At 37.0% G+C, this 20,398-nt stretch overlaps 1 protein-coding gene across 2 annotated transcripts in view; it reads left to right on the top strand.

Annotated features, from left to right (window-relative positions):
• Positions 1-20,195, top strand: part of LOC125462755 (guanine nucleotide-binding protein G(i) subunit alpha-3) — a 31,539-nt gene extending 11,344 nt beyond the window's left edge. For both annotated transcript variants that reach the window (XM_048553084.2, XM_048553085.2), the window contains exons 2-9: positions 5,451-5,493; positions 7,012-7,153; positions 8,750-8,907; positions 10,424-10,552; positions 14,993-15,122; positions 16,742-16,895; positions 17,360-17,575; positions 17,825-20,195. In XM_048553084.2, coding sequence (XP_048409041.1) covers positions 5,451-5,493; positions 7,012-7,153; positions 8,750-8,907; positions 10,424-10,552; positions 14,993-15,122; positions 16,742-16,895; positions 17,360-17,550 — 947 coding nt within the window. In that variant the 3' untranslated portion in view covers positions 17,551-17,575; positions 17,825-20,195. The remainder of the gene's footprint in view (positions 1-5,450; positions 5,494-7,011; positions 7,154-8,749; positions 8,908-10,423; positions 10,553-14,992; positions 15,123-16,741; positions 16,896-17,359; positions 17,576-17,824) is intronic.
• Positions 20,196-20,398: the final 203 nt, after the last annotated feature.

The raw sequence follows: 20,398 nt of genomic DNA, 5'->3' as shown, positions 1-20,398 counted from the left end.
ATTTTGTGTCCAATTTACAAAATAACCTTGGATCAAAAGGCTTTTTCTTGACCACCTAGTCAAAAATCGTGAAGTCCAAGTCAACTAAGTACCTTCAACTACGTACTTAATCGCCACCTAAAGAAAATTCACGTGTGATCTCCTCCTTCAAAACCATGCTGTGAACGTCTTTGTCTCTCCCTGTTGAAATAGAATTTATCTCAGAAATTTTTCAAGAGAATTCCTTACCACTGATATTAGCTTGCTGACCAGTAGTTCCCTGTTTTTTTTCCCTTTTATCCTTGAATACTATACTACGTTGGCTATCTTCCAATCCTTAACACCCCTTGTGTGTCCAAATTTTAAATTAATGTCAGGCCTGTAATTTCCCCTCTTACCCTCTCATAACAGCCCAGGATACATCCCCATCTGTGACTGAGGATTTATCCAATTTTAAGTTCACTAACAAGTTCTCCCCTTAATGTTAATTTATTCTGATTTGTCACAGTTGCCTTTCCTGATTTTAATACCTGTATAATTCTTGTCAGTAGTGAACACAGACCCATAGCAATCATTTAAAAGCTCACTTATGTTTTCCAGTTCCCCACGCTGAACTAATGGGCTGTACTGTCCCTGGTTATCGCCTTGCCTCTGATGCACTTGTAACAGCCGTTTAGATTATCCTTTATTTTATCCACCAGTGTTCTTTTATTCATAAGAACATAAGAGTAGGAATTGGGCCATTCAGCCCATTGAGTCTGCTCCACCATTCAGTCATGGCTGACAAGTTTCTCAACCCTATTCTCCCACTTTCTCCCCATAACCCTTGATCCTCTTGATAACCAGGAACCTACCTATTCCAATCTTAAATATACACAATGATGTGACCTCCTCAGCCTTCTGTGACCTCACTTCACTCAACTTTTTCTTCAAAGTAACACTGCATTTTTTCCACTATTCCAGGGATGTTGCTGTTTTTAGTCCTTAGTCATCACCCATAAACTTCCTTTCTTTTTCCCTATCCAATCTTGTGCATTCTTCCCCACTGTCCCCTTCACCTATACAGGAGTATATGCTCTCTGCTTCTTTTATTGAATAACTCTCACTGCCCTGTAGATTTTCCTGCAAGTAGCTGCTCCCATGCCACTTTGACCAGATTCTGTTAATGTAGTAAAATTAGTCTTTTGTTTTCGTTTATGCTTGAAACAAGGTATCACATAATGTTGCTTACTGTGGATTTATGGTGTAATTGTAGTTTCATTGACCAGGTAAATAAGATCATGGAAAGAATTTTAAACTGTACCTAGATTCAAGGTTAATAAATAGAACTTTTGAAGAATTGAGGTTTAGGTCTTGTGTGGAAACAATCTAAAATATGATGACATAATCTGTTGGGGGTGAAACAAACAAGATAAAAACCATGAGGGAAATTTGTGTTTTGGGTTTGATTCAGTTTGTATTTTGAAAAGCTGCATTAGAGCATGTTAACAGGCAGCATTTTGAGCTGTGGACATGGTTTGATGATAGTGTTATTTCTTGTATGCGTTAAATCTTAGAATAATTGCCCCTCAGGGCAGTTTCCAATGCTGGAGTATAACTACAAAAATATGTACATGGACTGGTCGGTGAGATCTGAAAACTAATGTTTAAAGCCACAAGTTTTGAAGAAGGTGAAGGAGGTATAGTACAAAGAATTTGGATATAAATTTTATGATTTAACATCTAGTAATAGAGCAGATTAGAGGCTCACTAGAATTGTAACAAGGTTGTAATTGTACTCCAGCTTTTGCCAACTATGTTGGGACTGGTCTGCACTCTTTTAGCCTAGATGTTCTGTATATGTGGCATCATTTTGCAATTAACAAGTGCTGAAATGTGTAACAAACTGGTAGTGTAAACAATACAACATTGACTAGTGACTAGTTGTGGCCTTGCCTCGGCACCAGCAAATTACAGCTGTGTAGTGCTTTTAAAGCAGTAACATGTCCCAATAGCAGAGCATTATCAAACAAAATTTGACAGCAACCTACCTAAGCAGGTTTAAAGTCTTTTAAAACATTTGTAGCTCCAGTTGTGGATGAGGTTGTAGACATACTTGCCAAGCCGGTGGGGTTTGATTGCAAATGTTTCATCAGCCTGCTAGGTAACATAGTCAGTGAGCCTTTGATGAAGCGTCTGTGTTCTGTTCTGCTTGTTGAATGCCAAGTAGCCCCCAAGAGATTCTCACTTGTCCCACCAGACATGGACAACAAGGCGCACGAATTTGACTGGGACAGCACGTTGAAAATGTCTCGAGCTAAACAGAGACATGCTGGGGAAGTCCTGGAGGCCTGGTATTCCAACAAATACTCCAACAAACACATTGATTTGTACACTGGGTCTAATTCACAGAGACACAACCAGAAGGAATACCAATCACCTTGGCAAACTGAAGCATATAAATAACAGCAGAACAAAACACTGACGCTTCACCGGAGGCTGAATGATGTTACCTAGCAGGGTGATGAACGTTTGCAACCAAACCCACTGGCTCGGCGAGCGTGTCTACAACCTTATGTAAGATGATGCTGAAGTAATGGCCAACTGTTTAGTCAATCAGCAGTTCCTAAAACTAAAGCAATACTTCAAAAATTTACCAAATATTGTAAAATTGATGACAGATTTGCATCCAAATCAAGGTCTCTCAAACAGCACAAAAATAACTAGATAATATTTTTAAGGAAATATTTTTAAGTTGAATGAAGGATGTGTTATCCAGATCTTTGGGAAGAATTTTCCTGATCTCACAATGTCTTGAGATCTTTTATGTCCACCTGAGAAAGTAGCGTAGCATAAAAATAAGTAAAATCTGAAAGTCCGCAGATGTGAAACAAAGTAAGCAATTCATTTGTATATGTCCTGAATATTTCCATAATCTCTCTCATTACTTGTTCTGGAAACTTCAAATGCCTCTGCTGAGCGCACCCCCCCCCCCCCCCCCCCCCCCCCCCCCGCCAACCTTTTCCATTATTTTCCATGCGACTGAATTCGTTCTGCCACTATTTAGTTTAAAGTCCTAGCCACAGCCCTAGTTGTGCGGTTTGCCGTGACTCAAATAAAGTCTGTCTGATTAGAACAGCTCCGTCCTTCTGCAGTACTTGTGTCAAGGTCCCATGAATTTGAACCCACCTTACTTGATATTGTATGATTTACTTTAACTGACAGTTCCTGTTTGCTCATGCTGCTTATTAATAATTCTTCGGTCTATTTGAGGATTGCCTGCCTTGTATAAGCATCCCGAATATTCTGTTAGCTGACACACTTCCAGAGCACGAGCCTGTAGAAAATCTACAGGATAAGAAACAACTGGTACTCTTTATTCTGCTTTCTATATTAGTTTCGCATTGCAGACAATGAATGAACATTGTTTCAACAGCAATGAAGGAACGTATAACTTTTGAAACATTGACAGTTTAATGTCTTTACAGATAACCCAAATTCAAATACATATGTATTTAAATAATAGAATATTGTTTCTTGAATTTGAGTTACATGCACTACTGCTGTTTTATTGATACTTGATTGTTTTTAAACTTTTAATTGTTTTCACTATTATTTCTGCTTTTGATATATTCCCAGCATGTTCAGAGATCCAGTAGGAATATTCTGAAACAGATGTCATATTTGTTGGCACTGTTGCACAATAGTGAAGGTTCTGTAAGGTTTTGGAGTAGATCTGTAGCTTGTGTTGTGGGTGTTGAGGTTGGCTGGCCCGCCGAGCTGATTTGTTGTTCTGTAGACGTTTCGTTACCGTGCTTGGCAACATTCACAGTGCAGTCTCTGATGAAACGTCGGTGTGTTTTCCCATCTGGTTTTTAAACTCTGGGATCCGTTGCGATCCTACGGCCTCCCTAAAATGCACCAGCCGGAAATCCCCCTCAGACCCATGGTCTCCCTACCAGGCGCTCCATCGCATAGATTAGTCAGAGAGCTACAAAGAAGACTCAAGCACCTAGTCTACAAATCACCCCACTCCATCCATTCAGCCCAAGAATTCCTCAACTCCATCAAAGACATAAAGATAGAGAACAAAGAGACCATGATATCATTTGATGTCACCGCCCTGTTCACATCAATAGGCATACCACTAGCAAGGGAAACACTGACAACACTACTTGAACAAGAGCATGACCCCAGTGAAACCATCTCCAAAGACAACATGCTTAAACTACTGGACCTATGCCTGACCGTCCACTTCACCTTCAACAGCCAAACATACGAGCAAATCATGAGGTGATCCCATGGGTGTCCCATCTCCGGACTCATAGCAGAAGCAGTGATGCAAAGACTGCCCTTCCACAAATCCAACCTAAACTATGGATTCGCTACATAGAGAACACCTTTGTCGTCATTAAATGGACCAAACTAGAAGAGAGACAAACTCAAAAACAACACATTCACCGGAATAAAATTCACCAGAGAGGAGGAGAACAACAAACTACTCTGATTCCTGTACGTCATTGGTAGAGTGCAAGACAAATGGGAAACTGCAAACGAAAATATACCGAAAAGCCACACACACAGACCAGCTATTGAACTTCATTAACAACCATCCCAGCACATACAAACAAAGCTGCATGTGAACACTATTTAAAAGGACCACAACATACTGCAGCAACATAAAACTACACCAAGAGGAGGAGGAATACCTCTTCCAAGTGTTCAAGTATAATGGATAGCCAATGAACTGGGCCAGGAGATGCCTATGGGAACAGCATCAGAAAGATTCTCCCAGACACACTTTTATCACACTCTACATCAGGGACACATCAGAACTCACCACTATGACCACTGGGCCTCAAAGTGGCACACTAGCTCACACCAACCCTAAGACAAGCGCTCACCTGAACTAAAGACCCACTCCCCGCCATGATCAGGACCAATGTCATCTACAAGATCCCCTGCAGAGACTGCGCGAAACACTGTCAGACAAACGGAAGGAAACTAACAACAAGAGTACATGAACACCAGCTGGCTACAAAAATCCACGACCAATGCTCACTCATCTCAATCCATGTGGATTGAGGAGAACCAACTGAGACAACACCAAGATCCTGGGACAGGCGAGAGAGATGAGCACGAAGCATGGCACTCTGTGAAGCACGCAATTAATAAACACAAATAAACTTGACCCCATATACGCTTCCACTACGGAGGAAACCCAGAAGTGAGGCAATCCATGGCAACGGATCCTAGAGTTTAAAAACCAGTGGGGGGGAACACCGACGCTTCATCAGAGGCTGCATTGAGGATGTTACGAAGCACAGTAATGAAATGTCTGCTGAACAACAAACCAGCTCGGCGAGCCAGCCAAGTAACCTCAACAGTGAAGGCTCTGTGTTTAGTAGTGACTATTTTTAAGTATGTTTGTTGCAATTTAAGGTTATGTGAAGGTGTTGAGATGTGACAGTAGTTATATTTTTCTTTCGCAGGTGCCGGAGAATCTGGGAAAAGTACCATTGTAAAACAAATGAAGTGAGTCTGAAGCAGTTTATACATCTTCAATAATTTATTGAATTTTGTTTAGGTTTTAAAATGAAGTGCATACTTCAGTGTAGATCTTTGAATGTGAGTACCAATGTGAGTAATACTCTACATTTAGATTAAGTAGAACTGTAGTAACGTCTATTAATTGTGTCTGCTTTTCTTCATGTCATATTAGGAAGCTCTGTATTCTCTACATTTTTTTAAACCATATCTCAAACAGTGAGAGTAATGTTCATTATAGTTACACAGTGAATGGGTGCGTTATTCTCTATTTAAGATTAACAGAATACTGTAGAACCTCAGATTAATGTTCATAACTTTTTGTGCTACTTTTCAGTCTTTTATAGATGTAATTCTTTAAAGTTGCTTATTAAAGGGTAAGGAATACTGATTGCAGTGTTAATGCATTGGCCTTTGGTCTCCTAGACGTCATTTAGTACAAGGTGACCCTTACCGCTACTTGAAAGTTAAGCAACATCTTACTTGTCACTGTTGATAAACTAAAATAAATTACTCCTCCATGCTTTAAGAAGACTTTCAGATTTGATGACCATTGTAGTTATTACCAACAAAGATAAATAATGTTCGATAAAATCTTATTTGTTTCTGATCCTTTTAAAGGGTGGTGCCTGCTTTTGTGTGTAACTGGATTTCTGTACAAATATGTTGGCTATTTCCTTGGTTTAAGAGACGAAATATAACTAGGTTTGATCAAGCAAAATACATCTTCCCATTCCAAATGTCCCCTAAAGTTTTGCTACTTGAAAACGTAGCTTGGTACTTGGAAGAAACTTTGTCACCCAATAATAAGACCTAACGTCGAACTCTGAACTTTGATTGAAAAGTGTCCTAAGTGTCCTTGTGCTCCTAAGATGTTGCTTGGCCTGCTGTGTTCATCCAGCTTCACACTTTGTTATCTTTGATTGAAAAGCTGCTGTTTGAGAGAGAGGAGAGACACATTACTTTGGTCTGGATTAGGATATTTTCAGAGACAACGTACCCCTCAACAAATTCCAACTGCAGATGAAGTCCTTTGTGAAATGCAGATATAATTGACTTTGCATGACAGATTCTATAGAATTCCACTAACCCACACCAGTGCAGTGCATGTTTATACCTGTCAGTACCTGCAATGCTATTTTCCAAGATTACACTGAATTATCAAGAAGGTCGATTCAGTGCCATGTCTTGTGGAACTATTTGCCAATATTGTTGGAGTTGACATTGAAGACATTCAAGATTGTGGTTCATTGTGGAAATAGCCTTGTTTTCACATCACTAACTAGAAGTAGTTAATTCTTTTCTTCTGATAAGCCTAAAATAGCCTTCAATTATGATTTGATTTTTTAAAGTGAAGGTTTAACAGTGTATTTTCTTTTGAGTTTCTCTAATTTGACTTTTTATATGGTTTCACATTAATTTAGTTGTCTTCAGTCCTATGCTTGTTTATTTCAAATTTGAATTCTGCAGCTCAATTTTAATTTCTTTTTACCTTTACCCTTGCAGAATCATTCATGAGGATGGGTACTCTGAGGAGGAGTGCAAACAATATAAAGCAGTGGTTTATAGCAATACAATTCAGTCCATCATTGCTATAATCAGGGCCATGGGGCGTTTGAAGGTTGATTTTGGAGACCCAACAAGAGCAGTAAGTATAAATCATTGATATTTAAGTATAATGATGCAATCTTTTTGGTTACTGATGAGCTGAAATATTACAGAAGAGGATTGAGTAGAAGAGACTCAACTTAAGAAACTAGCAAATATTTAATTCTATTCATTAGTATAGCATGAGCTGTTCAGAGTAGGGTTGGAAAATCATTTTTTTATTTTGATTGGTCATCATTTAAAAAACAGTTAATTTGTTCAATTTTAAACTTGCATTATAGTTTGAGATTAAATTGAGACATTTTAAAGAGACGACTTTTAAAGGAAAATTGTTTTAAGTGTACTGGGGAGAATGAGGCACCATTTAATCTGCATTGTTCTTGTATTGGAAATGCTTGCTAATTATTGCTGGAAATGTTCTATTGCCTGACATTAGGTATCACCTGTCTTTTGAGAATAAAATTAAGTTTGTGGTTGTAGTCAATAGCAAAGTTAAAGATAAGGCCATTTAACTTTCCCTTTTTGAAGTTCTGATCAGATCTAAATTTGTAAACTGCAGTATTTTGATATTGGTTATTAAAGATAAAGGAAGGCTGAAAGTACGGGGATTTTGTGATAGTTGCATTTCAGCGTAACATTGTGTTAATAGAAAATGGAGGTATATAAATAATGGGGCCTATGGGAAAAGCAAGGTCGGGGGTGCAAAGGATGCATAATTATATTTTCCAAAGTTCTTCCTCACCTGTGTAGCTTCATGCTTGTAACTGTAGTTATAATAGTTTATCGGATAGGTGATTTTGCAAAGAGGTAATAATTTTATGAATCTGACCTTGTATTTGCAATGAAGTAACAGCTGGGCTTTAAATAGAGTTCTGCCACTGGAAATTCCAGCACTGGGCAGTACTGCGTAATAGTGCGTGCATGATCCAAAAGAGGTGAGCAGTGCAAAATTGTGAGAGCGCTGATGGCCAGCATACTCCTCATACTCTTTAGCAATTTTTAGTGAAATTACCTCCTCCATTTACATGCTGATCTGACCTGATATTCTGTCGGCACAGACGTCTGGATAGATTTAAGTGAAGCAGAGGAATCTGACCTTTCTTTCCAATGTAGCCCACTGGTATTGAAGTTAATTGTAGGATTGAAATGTGTGGTAAACCTGAGTAACATTGTATTCAGAATAGTGCTGGAAATGAGCAATCCATACTCTATGGAACCGCCTAGCAGCCAGCACAAGTTTCCGTTTTACAGATATCGTTCCTCTATTCATCAGTCACGTTATAACCAATTCACATTGCCGGAACACACGTTATAGGAGAACCACCCCATAATGGATTTAACAGGCACAAATTAAAACATTGGAACAGTGGTTCAGTTATTTAACAATGCTGGAATGGATCATGTTTATTGTAGTTTCAGTTGCTATACATTTTTTCATTTTATTTAATTAATTCTTCGTTTGCAACTACTGTTCATTCTTTTTAATTAAGCAATAACATTTTTCTAGGTAGTTCTGATGTATGAAGCATTTGTATTAATTGCGCAAAGTAAAATGTCTAATTTACTGGTTTAAATGTATGGTGCCATACCTTTTTAAGGTAGTTTCCAACTTTTAAAGTACTCTGTTTGTGTGTAGGATGATGCCCGACAGTTGTTTGTCTTAGCGGGAACCACAGAGGAAGGGATCATGACAGCAGAACTTGCAGGAGTTATCAAACGATTGTGGCAAGATGGTGGTGTTCAGGCTTGTTTTGGTAGATCCAGAGAATATCAGCTGAATGACTCTGCGTCATAGTAAGTATCATATTTTTTTTAAGTACCCAAATTATTTTGTTAATGAAGAAAACCTGATAGGGCCAGGAAGTTTTGTGGTCACAATGCATCTGCCTAAGGTCTGTGCAACCAATAGTAGTAAACAATAAAATTGAATTCACTATCTAAATGCAGAAGGGTTCCTCAAAAAAATGAATGAACTGATGTACGCATAGAGTTACATGGTTTAAACCTAATCGCCATGAGAGACATGATTGCAAGGTTATGAAATAAATAGTCTTTGGTTACACAGCATTTTTAAAAAGAAAGGCAAAATGGCAACGAAGGGGTATCGCCCTGATAAAAGATGACATAAGGATGTTTGTAGGGGAGGATCTTGGTTTGGAAAATCAAGACATTAAGAGTATCAAGGGTCTGAAAGTGGGAGTAGTTTCTCGTATCCCCCTAACGTTAGTTATAACATTGAGCAAGCAATTGTTGCAGCTTATAACAAAGGCAGTGTAATAGTTGTGAGAAACTTTAATCTTCATATAGGTAGGACCAACAAAATTGGTGGTGCCCGTGTAGGTAAGTTTTATTTGGGCCAAGTACTTAACCTTTCTTGATCATCTTCCACCCTAAAGGAGTGTAGTCAGCCGGAGAGGTGGGCAAGATTGTAATTTTACTTATAAAAATTCTGATGTTTATTTAATGTAGTTTGTAGGACACACACAGCCAGGGCAGATTTTTGGTCAAAAGTAGCTTTCTATAAAACAATGTCGTCGTGAGTCTTTTGTTTTCATGGATTGATAGTTTGACAGAAATGGAATGGCATCATCCGTTTTGTTTTGTTTTCCTGACTGAAATGGTGATTGTGAACCAGATTATCATTAGCTAATAAAATGTTATCCAGTCTAGATGTTTACCAATACACTTTCTCCTGTTCCTTCCCTATAGCCTTTCTTTTAAAATGCAGCTGCATTGACTGTACCAAACAACGGAGCATTCTGCTTCAAATGGGAAACCAATATCATGCACTCACTTCTGTGTATAAAAACACTGGTTCTCAATTGTTAGAAACTGTCACAGCCACCAAAAAAGATAGCTAGAGTAAAGCTTGCAAGATATTGCGCACAAAAATGTTTTATGACCTAAATGTAACATTACTTTTTAAAGTTAAAGTACATGAATAGTTTAGAGACATGGTGTAGTAGCACAGCATACCAGATGGGTAATTTGTATTTGTGCAGCGCAATGAGTTGTCAAACCCCTTATCAAGGAAATATATACCTTAAGTGATTTTTATAATTTCCGAAAAAACTAACACATTGATTTGGTCTGACAAGTCAGTGTGAAATTGTAGGAAATTGTGTTGTTGAGCTTTATCTTGTCTATTCTCATTAGATAATGTCAGTTACTCTTCAGTCAGCAATAATCAAGTTAAGTACAACAAGTGAATAAAAGTAATGACCATTGGCCCATCTCTTAGAAAATTAATTGGATTAGATTTATTAGTATATTTTCACCAAATTTATCAATTGTCAATCATTTTCTTCAGTTATTTGAATGATTTGGATAGAATTTCCTTACAAGGCTACATTCCAACTCAACAAGATGTTTTGAGAACCAGAGTGAAAACTACAGGCATAGTGGAGACGCACTTCACCTTCAAAGATTTGTATTTTAAGTAAGTAGTCATTTTGTTTCACCCGAGTATGTGCTATTTGTAATTTGTCATTTCACAATATAAATAAACCTAAAATGCCACAACCATAAATTGTGGAAAATTGTGATCACATTTGGATTCAGCATCAGTTTTGAAAAACTTTAATCTGTAGAAGTGAAATTCATCAGTCACTTGTATTTATTGTGTATGTTGCTGAAATGGTTATCTGACTCCGTAGGTGTATTGCGACGTATTACATTTTGGCAGAACAAACAAGGGTAGGGTTTACATAATTAATAGCAGGCCTCGGGTAGCCTAGAACAGAGGGACCTGGGGTGCAGGTACATAATTCTTTAAAGTTTGCATCATATAGACAGGAAGGTTAAAGATGGCTGACACGCTTGCCTCCATTGCTCAGTTCTTTGAGGAGATGACTTGGGACATTATGTTGAGGTCGTACGGAATATTGGTGAGGCCTTTTCTGGAATGTTGTGTCCAGTGCTGGTCACCCAATTATAGAAAAGATATTATCAAGCTGTTGAGGATTCAGAAGAGATTTACCAGGATGTTGCCAGGCATGAAAGGTTTGAATTATAAGGAAAAGCTAGATAGGCTTAGGACCTTTTTCACTGGAGCATAGGAAGTTGAGAGGTGACCTGATAGAAGTTTATAAAATAATGAGAGGTATAGATAGTTGATGTAGTTGCCTTTTCCCTAAGATGGGGAATTTCAAGACTAGAATGCACACTTTTTAAGGTTCAGGATGTCATCCAACATGTGGTGCATTACCATTGGGCTGAGTGGGACACGCTTAGAACAAAGCTAGCAATCCAAAACTGGACATCCATGAGCTGGTGTGGACAGTCAGCAACAACAGAATTGTCTTAACCATAATCAATAATCTAATGGTTCAACATATCCTCCCACTCTACTGTTGCCATCAAGCTTGGGAGCTCAACCCCAGTTCGGTAAAGAGTGCTGGTTAGCATGCCAGGGCAGCACTAAGCCTAACTTAAAAATGAGCTGTCACCTGGAGAAGTGACAACATAAGACTTTTGTGCCAGACAGAAAAAGCAACTTGCCATAGATGAGCTGAACAACCCCACAATCTGATCAATGGATTAGATCTAAGCTGTACATGGGCAATTAAACGATTCATTAGAAGATGAAACTCCATAAGTGTTCCTATCCTTAATGAGGAAAGTCAACAGATCAGATCAGTGTAAAAGACCAGGCTGAAATATTTATTTCCATCTTTAGCCAGAAGTGCCAAGTGAATGATCCATCTCTGTCACCACCTTCATTCGCAGCATTACAGATGCCACCCTTCACCCTTGAAGCCTCTGATGTACATCTTGGCTGCAAAAAAAGACTTATGCTCCAAAACTAGTCACATTTTTTGTCCAAGCTATTTCAGTACAGCTGTGATACTAGAATCTGGATAATATGAGAAGTTGCCCAGCTATGCACACAAATCATGGTAAATCCACCCTGACCAGTTACTACCTTAGCAGCATTGTCTCAACCATTGGAAAAGTCGTGGCAGGAGTTGCTGACCTTAGCTTTGAAGTGGCACTCGCAAAGGAATAACCTGCTCACAGTGTTTAGTTTGGTATCGATCAGAATCAGGTGATTCCTGGCCCCTCTTCAGATCAAAGAAGCCTGTTTTATTGACACCTCATTCACTCCTTTCAACATGTTTCTCTCACCACTGCACAATGACAGCTATACGTTCCATCTACAAAATGCATTATAGTTACTCACCAAGACTCCTCTGAAGGCACCTACCATAACTATGACCTCTGCCCCCTCCTCCTTTTCCAGAAGGATAGGGGCAGCAAATAAATGGGCACACTGCTACCTGCAACAATTTCTCTTGGTCTCTCGCTATCTGTTCTTATGGTAATTGGATAAATATATGGAAGATAGTGGAATAATGTAGGTTAGATGGGCTTCAAATTGGTTTCACAGGTTGGCGCAACATTGAGGGCCGAAGGGCTTGTACTGCGCTGTAATGTTCTGTGTTCTATTCTTGGAAGCATTCTGCCATTTCTTCAATCATTGGGCCAAAAATCTTAAATTTGGTAATACTCCATTCCCAACAGCACTGTGTGTTCCTCCACCTCAGTGTATGGTAGCTTAAGAAGATAGTACTATCTCCACAATACTTAGGTAGTAAATACTGGCCTAGCCTGTGATACCTACACCCTATTACCGAATTTAAGAGGGGTCATTGTAACCATGTTGTCTTGGTCATTGTTCTCCATTCACAATGAGCTAACTGACTGAACAGTAAGGTACATGTGTACCTTTTGCACGTTCTTGTGGAATATTAAAGCAGCTGCCATTCTGAGGAGCAGTAAAACCACTTCTTAGAAGCAAAAGAATTGTAATGCAACACAAAGCCATGACTGAGATAGTAAGAAGTGCCGATGCTGGAGTGACAACTAAGTGTGAAGCTGGAGGAACATACTGAAGAAGGGGCCAACCCGAAACATCAGCTTTCCTGCTGTACTGATGCAGCCTGGCCACCTGTGTTCCTCCAGGTCAGTAATGTGTTAACAAAGCCATGACTGTTTTACCTCCCTGCCATCTTAGTGAAAAATAGTACTGTGACAGCGGTTAGCTATTATTTATAGCAACCTTTCGACTAGCCTACAGCATAAATGATGAGGAAACCCTGGTGCATGGAGTGCTATGGAAACCATAAGTCACTTCTTGAGTATAATTTGATACCTACCGAGTCTAAAATTACTTAGATACTGAATCTCAGAACACAGGTTTAATTCAAATTCGTAATGGGGAGCAATTGTTTACACTTGGATGTTGCTTCATATGTTTACACTGAATTTTAAGGCTTTGTCAACTTTGATAAGTTTTCATATTTAGTAAACTTTTTATGTATAGAAAGTTGAGTTGGCACCTGGCAGGCTGATTCTACTTGTGCATAAATTTTGAGATGAAAATCCTTTTAGTTAAGGACTGGAATCTGCTATGAATTCTATCTGCCAGCACTTTGACTATTAAAGTGTATATTTAATTCTGAACACAGCGAGATGGAGGGCCATCCTTCCCTAATAATATACTTAGCTTTGGATCAATGCGGAAATAAGTGTAATCGTGTTTTTGAACCAAGTAAGTCGGAATCTTTTCATTATTTCCCCAGGGCGTATATCAATGATTTTCTTGTTATAGGTATGCAACTTGAAATAATTACTCTGTCTCTTTCCACATACCCTGGCAGATGTACTGTGTATTTCTAGCATCTTTGTTTGCTTTGAAGTCTTCCCTTTGCGAGTTCTCCTTTTAAAACCTAATTTATTCACTTGTTGGGGAAACAAATTTATGTATACTATATGTTGTGATGAAAGGTGTGAGATTTATGTTAAAAGTTTTAGAATTTAGATTTTAAAATTTTGGCATATGGGTGTTGGCTAGTTCCATGACACACACTTCCAGAACAGTGAACTGATCCAATATGCATCAGATAGCATACATTACGAAAAAGTAACTTGGTAACCATCAGAGATAGTGGGAACTGCTGATGCTGGAGAATCTGAGATAATAAGGTGTAGAGCTGGATGAACACAGCAGGCCAAGCAGCATCAGAGGAGCAGGAAAGCTGACATTTCGGCTCTAGACCCTTCTTGAGTAGTCAGTTTGGAGGATAAAAACCGGGGATGGGTCGCGGGCAGGAGTGGTAATCAATTTAATCAAATTAAGACATTTGATAGAGGTGTAATTTCTCTTTGTCACTAAAGTGGTGGCATTGGAGATAAACTGAAACTTTATTTTGCTGATTGTTTGGAAGTTTTTTTAAAACTGTTCTATTTTTAGCTAGATTGGTTTGCCTTTATATTTGGACTAAACATGTATTCTGTTGTAGAATTTCTGAAGCGTCTTGCGGCTCTGTTTCTATGAATGGCCATCATGTTAACTAATTTTTTTATTAAATGATCGGTCATGCCAAGTTTCACTCGGATTTGATTTGTCTAGTGGTACTACCATTTGGAATCATAAATATGCCAAATACTTTTATCTATTTATATTAAAATGGTATTAATGTGCATTTCCATTATGTAATAAGTTACAATAGAAAGATTTCAGAAGTTGGTACATAAACCCGAACCATAAAACATGCCCTTGGAGTCCTGCCAGAAATTTTAAGGTTGTATTTCTTTGTGGATGTGTTGTGTTCAGTATTACTGTAACTTATAGCTAGTATGTTGAATAGAAGTTTTATTTCTGCAGAAACTTGTGTATAGAATTCTAAAAATTTCAGCACACAGATTCTACGTGATGATACATGCATGTGTATGTATGAAATAATTTATCATAAAATCTATGCGGCATGTTACTATGTCAAACTTAGTCTATGCGTCTAATTACACAGAATACTGGTAATGGTTTGAAGTTTAATTTATTTGGCTTTATGTATTAATGTCTCTCTTTTGTTTTTAGGATGTTTGATGTTGGAGGTCAGAGATCAGAACGGAAGAAGTGGATACATTGCTTTGAAGGCGTAACTGCAATAATATTCTGTGTGGCTTTGAGTGATTACGATCTTGTGCTTGCTGAAGATGAGGAAATGGTTTGTACATTTTGTGATATAGCCCACAAATGAGCCAAGTTGTGTCTTTATAGGATTTCATAAACTGCCTGTTTAAATTATGTACATATTAAAATGTACATTATTGCAGTTTCATAATTTGATATACAAGAGTTGTCATGGTTCAAGGGGAATGAAATTGATTATCGAAGTTAATTGAATTGAGTATTTAAAATAACATTCTGTCAAAAAAAACTTATTTACATTTATTCCTGCTGATGAGCAGCACAACCAAACTGGAACAGTTGCCAACTCAAGTAAAACTGAGTAATTTATATTGGCAGCCAGTGGAACTATATTGAGTTTAAAGATGTAATATAAAGATCAATTGTGTAATGTTGCAAAACTTTAAAAGTATTTTCTTGGAACAGTACATAAAATAACTGGAAAAAATCTAGCTTAAAATGGAATACATTTAATACTACTTTGTAGGTGAGGAAAGAAGGTTTTAATTTCTTCACAAGTGGAGAATGATCCAACCAGCAATAAATTAATGGGTTGAAAGATCCTGCAAGGAGCTACTTCAGTTAAGACTATTTCTGTGTCTCAAGTGAGCCTGTCAGCAATATATATATATATATATATATATATATTTATATAGAGGAGATATTTCCTTTGATTGGAGGAACAGTTCAAATGTGAGTGATATAGCCAGGATTTAGTGGAATTACTTCAGCTTTTACACAGGAGTTTTGTAAGTAAATATCAGGTGTAGTTAATAGAACAGGTATGCTTGAGTTTCACTCAGTGGTCCAAACTGAAAAATATAAGTGAATTTTTCATAAGTTACAACTGATTTAGCGCTTATGTTGTAATTGAAAGGGTTTACATGAGCAGCATGCGAAATAGGAACAAGAATCTACATCTGCAAGAAAAGCATTTTGACCCCACCGCCACTGCCTTCTGTAGCAGAAAAATCCAAAGTAAATATTGTACAGAGAATGTTTATAGGAAACATAATTCTGTACTATATGATTTGTTTCTTAGTGTAAATACTACATGTTAAATTATGGAAAATTTATTAATATGTTCACATTGGTTTGTAAGAGCATTTCGTACTATGTGAAATGTGCAGAATTACATGAAAACAATTTCAGAATTGTATTTAAATTGTCTGATCGCTCAATCAGTGGTAAGAACTGAATGGACAGTAATCGTCATGATTGTGTTTTGAGATATCTATTTGTTATTTTAAAAGAGAAGGAAGTGTTAGCTTTTTATTAGATCACATAGTCTCATTGCAGGCATGGAGATGCATGTCATTAATGGTATTTTGATGCTGAAGAATTTAATCAAACATCTATTGCATCCCTTTAGAAAATGTTTATGGTTTCCTCTCTCTCTGCCCGCTCACCCCTGCCCCTGCCCACTGCTCCCTATGTCCCTCACTGCCTCTTGAGCATGTATTCTGCAATAAGAAAAACTTCGTACAAGGTGAATAAGACTTTGTCAAGCTTTTACAGTGTGACTTTTTCATGTATTAACATTGCCTACTAATTATTTGGTGATATTTTGCTTTGGCATATGTTGGGTGGTTATTGCAGACAAGGATTAAGCTGATAACCTTAGTTAATAAGTACAATCAAATCTTGTCTTCCTAGAACCGAATGCATGAAAGTATGAAACTTTTTGATAGCATTTGCAACAACAAGTGGTTTACAGACACATCGATTATTCTGTTCCTGAATAAAAAAGATCTGTTTGAAGAGAAGATTAAGAGAAGTCCTCTGACAATTTGTTACCCAGAATATACAGGTAACCTGTTGCTACATGTCTTGGAATTTTTGTACTTTTGACTTGAAATAATTTTAATCAAAGTTGGATTTAGTGGTTTGTGTTGTTAATCTTTTTAAAGTATCAAATAGCAGTGAATGTAATATAATTGCAAAAATTTGAAATGCATTGCACCTCAGCTGCATAGGTTGGTAAATGTTGAGAGATGTGCTACAGGCTTGAAGCAGTCATGGCAGTAATGCTATAAAGACAGCTTCATTTAATATGGTAGATCTCCAGCAGTTTTGAAATTTTGAATTCATTGTATCTGTTGCTATTGTTCAATATATTCTATAGAAATGTTTATCACTTTGTCAAATCAGTTTGAGCTAGATTCCATTGTCAGTAGTTGCTAATGCTGTCACCTGTTTAAAAAATACAGGTTTTTATTTGCAGTATTGGTAGTTGTCCCTTGTCTAACGCAAGCTAATATTGCTTTTGATTAGGATCCAACACGTACGAGGAAGCTGCAGCATATATTCAGTGTCACTTTGAAGATCTGAATAGACGAAAAGAAACCAAAGAAATCTACACTCATTTCACGTGTGCCACAGATACCAAGAATGTGCAATTTGTGTTTGATGCAGTGACAGATGTCATCATCAAAAATAATTTGAAGGAATGTGGATTATACTAGGACTTGTTATTGAGAGCACACTCAGGTGAGGGATTGCAAGCTAACTACAGACTTGTTATAGTACCCTATAATACTTACTGTATTTTTGCAATGGCTGGTGCGGGTTTAAAGAATCGTAAGTTACTAGACATAATAAAATGTTCACAAACAAAACACACAGTAATATTAGAATTTTTATTATTATTGTACCTTGCTGAATGGAAAACTGACTTTTTATAAGCTGTATTTTCCTTAATGCAGTTTTTGAAAACATCTAAATTTTCTTTTCTTTTAGGTTTTTTTTGTTAATAAAAGAGCCTGCAAGTGGACCATTTTATTCCCTGGTTATGCTGCCTGGCAGAGGTCAAAAGCGAAATGACTGACGTCACGAGGGAGGCTGCATGCAAGATATTCGATACTAAATACGTATTACGAACACTTTTTAAAAATTGTGTTTTAGTCTGAAATGAGTAACGTACATAATGTACTTTTAACTGATTCAGCAGTGTTGGGGGAAGAAAAATTTTGCTTTTTCATTTCCAGTTCTCTCTGTCTTTGGTTTGTTGATACGCAATTGTATTGAATGATCGATAGGTGACTTAATCTATGATCGTTGTTATTTTTTTGGATGGTATTTCATTAAGTGTTTTTGATCCCTATTTCTTGCAAAATATAGCTAAATTTTATAGCGAGAGTTGTTGAAACTTGTTTTGTTATAACTGATCATCACTGCTTTCACTCATTCTAATTGATGTTTGGACCAATATGAAATTCAAGCATTGTATTAAGTTGTATTTCTTTTTAACATATAAGAAATTATGTTCTATGACATTGATTGTAGAACTGATTGGCCCAACAAAGAGAAACTAAATACTTTTGTAGTCCAAAAACCATTGCAAGTTATTTCAAGTGTATTTATCCAGTTAAAAAGCAATATTAAGATCCACAGACAATAGTAACTCGTGAACTGATGATTTAGCAACTTAGTATTATCCTCTAGCTTTATGTAAAACAATGCACTGCCATTGAAATTTCAAGTGCCATCTATTGTTCAAAGTTTGCCAAATAATAAAACAATGCATGGCTTTAAATCTAGCCAGTTAAAATCAAGCCAAATTACCTGTTATGTTTTACTTACTTTAATTTCAGATTTGAAACCTTGATTTTTTTTTCTTAACTGCAATGATTTTGATCTGGAACTCCATTAAACTGAGTTCATGCTTCCTGTTCATTTCAGAATATGAATAAAATTACCGTGACCGAAAAAGAATTTAGAATATCAGTTATGATCTTGTGAAGTAGAATTGTACTTCTGTCACTAGATTATTTTTGTAATATAGCACTGCCATGTAGACCCCAAGAAAAAAAACATTAAAAATCTAACTTCATGTTTTAAGAGGTGATAGATATTTAGGAACTTCCTTTTATCCTCTGTAAAAAGGCTATGTACCTCAAGCAGACAAAGAGTCTTTGCCATATTTGTTCATAACATTTACCATGGTTGGTTCACTTGCCATAGTATTGTTAAATATTGCCATGTTTATAACAAGGAACCCCTGTGAACTCTGCAGGTTCTACCTTTCCCATGCATCTGCACACTAAAGTAGTAGTAGTCACATCAGTTATGTCGAAGATTACAACTCACTGTTTTAAAGATAGCTCTGAAAGTTCATCAAGCAAGTACATCTTCCATTCCAATCCATTTTTATGATCATTAGTTTATTTGTATTTATTGTCAAGAATTGGTATGTTTGTTAACAGATTATTTTCTACATGAATTTGCCAATGTTATTGCCCTTGGGCCTCAAACCCATGTTATGCAGACAGTTTTAGAGAGGAAATGATGGTTGTGAATGATGGGATAAGTGATTTTGAATGGGCATTTTTAAGTGACTGAATCAAAATGAAGTCAAAACCTTGCTGTTAGTGAAGCTTGGTTTCAAATCCCATAGTAATTACATTTCTAAATAGTCATTGTATATTGTTGTTATAGTAAATATATACTTATAGAAATACATGTTTTCTGTATTTTTGTTGCATTTGTTGCCTCTGCTGAATGAACAGTTTTGTTTGTATTTCTATTACTCCTATATTTGAGGCTGGGCCAGAATTCCTTCTGTGATCTGTCACTGCTGGAATAAGTGCCATATGTTGAATTTCCTGTACATAACTTGTGATATCGTAATCATTAACGTTTACAAGGGACTTTGATACATATTTGGCAACAGAATTTTAAGGGAATGGGAAGTTTGGACCAAAATAGACTGGCTGCTTCTGATGAGTTTTTGTGATCTGTGTGTTTGAACAGCAATCCTTTTCACAAGATTTGATGTGAGCAAGGCTCGTAGAACACGAATATGGGAGAGTGGGAGGAGATAAGATATTTTTAAAAAGTAAAGTTGCCAATTGATGAGTTACATGTAGTACAAGCTAAGCAAGAACTTTGTGACCTTCATTATCCTCACTTATCCATAACTGAAGATTTTATCTTGATCTGAGACACCTTTGGGGAAAAGCTACTCTATGTATTTTGATCATCATGGTTAAATGTAGAATAAAACAATTCAGTGGGAAAAGTAACCAATGCATTCTCTAAGACAGTTTTAATTTCTGTAGATATTGTTGTGCATTTTAAGAATAAAGGAAGTTGCCCATTGTACTTTTAATTCTAGGCTGCTGTTTGATTTTCTTTCACTTCAAAGTGGCTAGCATTTATCTTCAACCTTTTAGGTATGTGATTTTTTCCTCCAATTTGAAACCATTCACAGCCTTTTAATTGATGTAATTGGAAAAGTAAACTGCTAATTTACAGTAGAGAAAATCCTGGTTTTATCTGAACTTTGAATATGTAGGAGTTGGTGATAGACTG

This window comes from Stegostoma tigrinum, chromosome 21, assembly GCF_030684315.1.
Source record: "Stegostoma tigrinum isolate sSteTig4 chromosome 21, sSteTig4.hap1, whole genome shotgun sequence".
Taxonomy (NCBI): Eukaryota; Metazoa; Chordata; class Chondrichthyes; order Orectolobiformes; family Stegostomatidae; genus Stegostoma; species Stegostoma tigrinum.
Note: the sequence above shows the minus strand (reverse complement) of the source record. Positions and strands in the feature narration are given on the sequence as shown.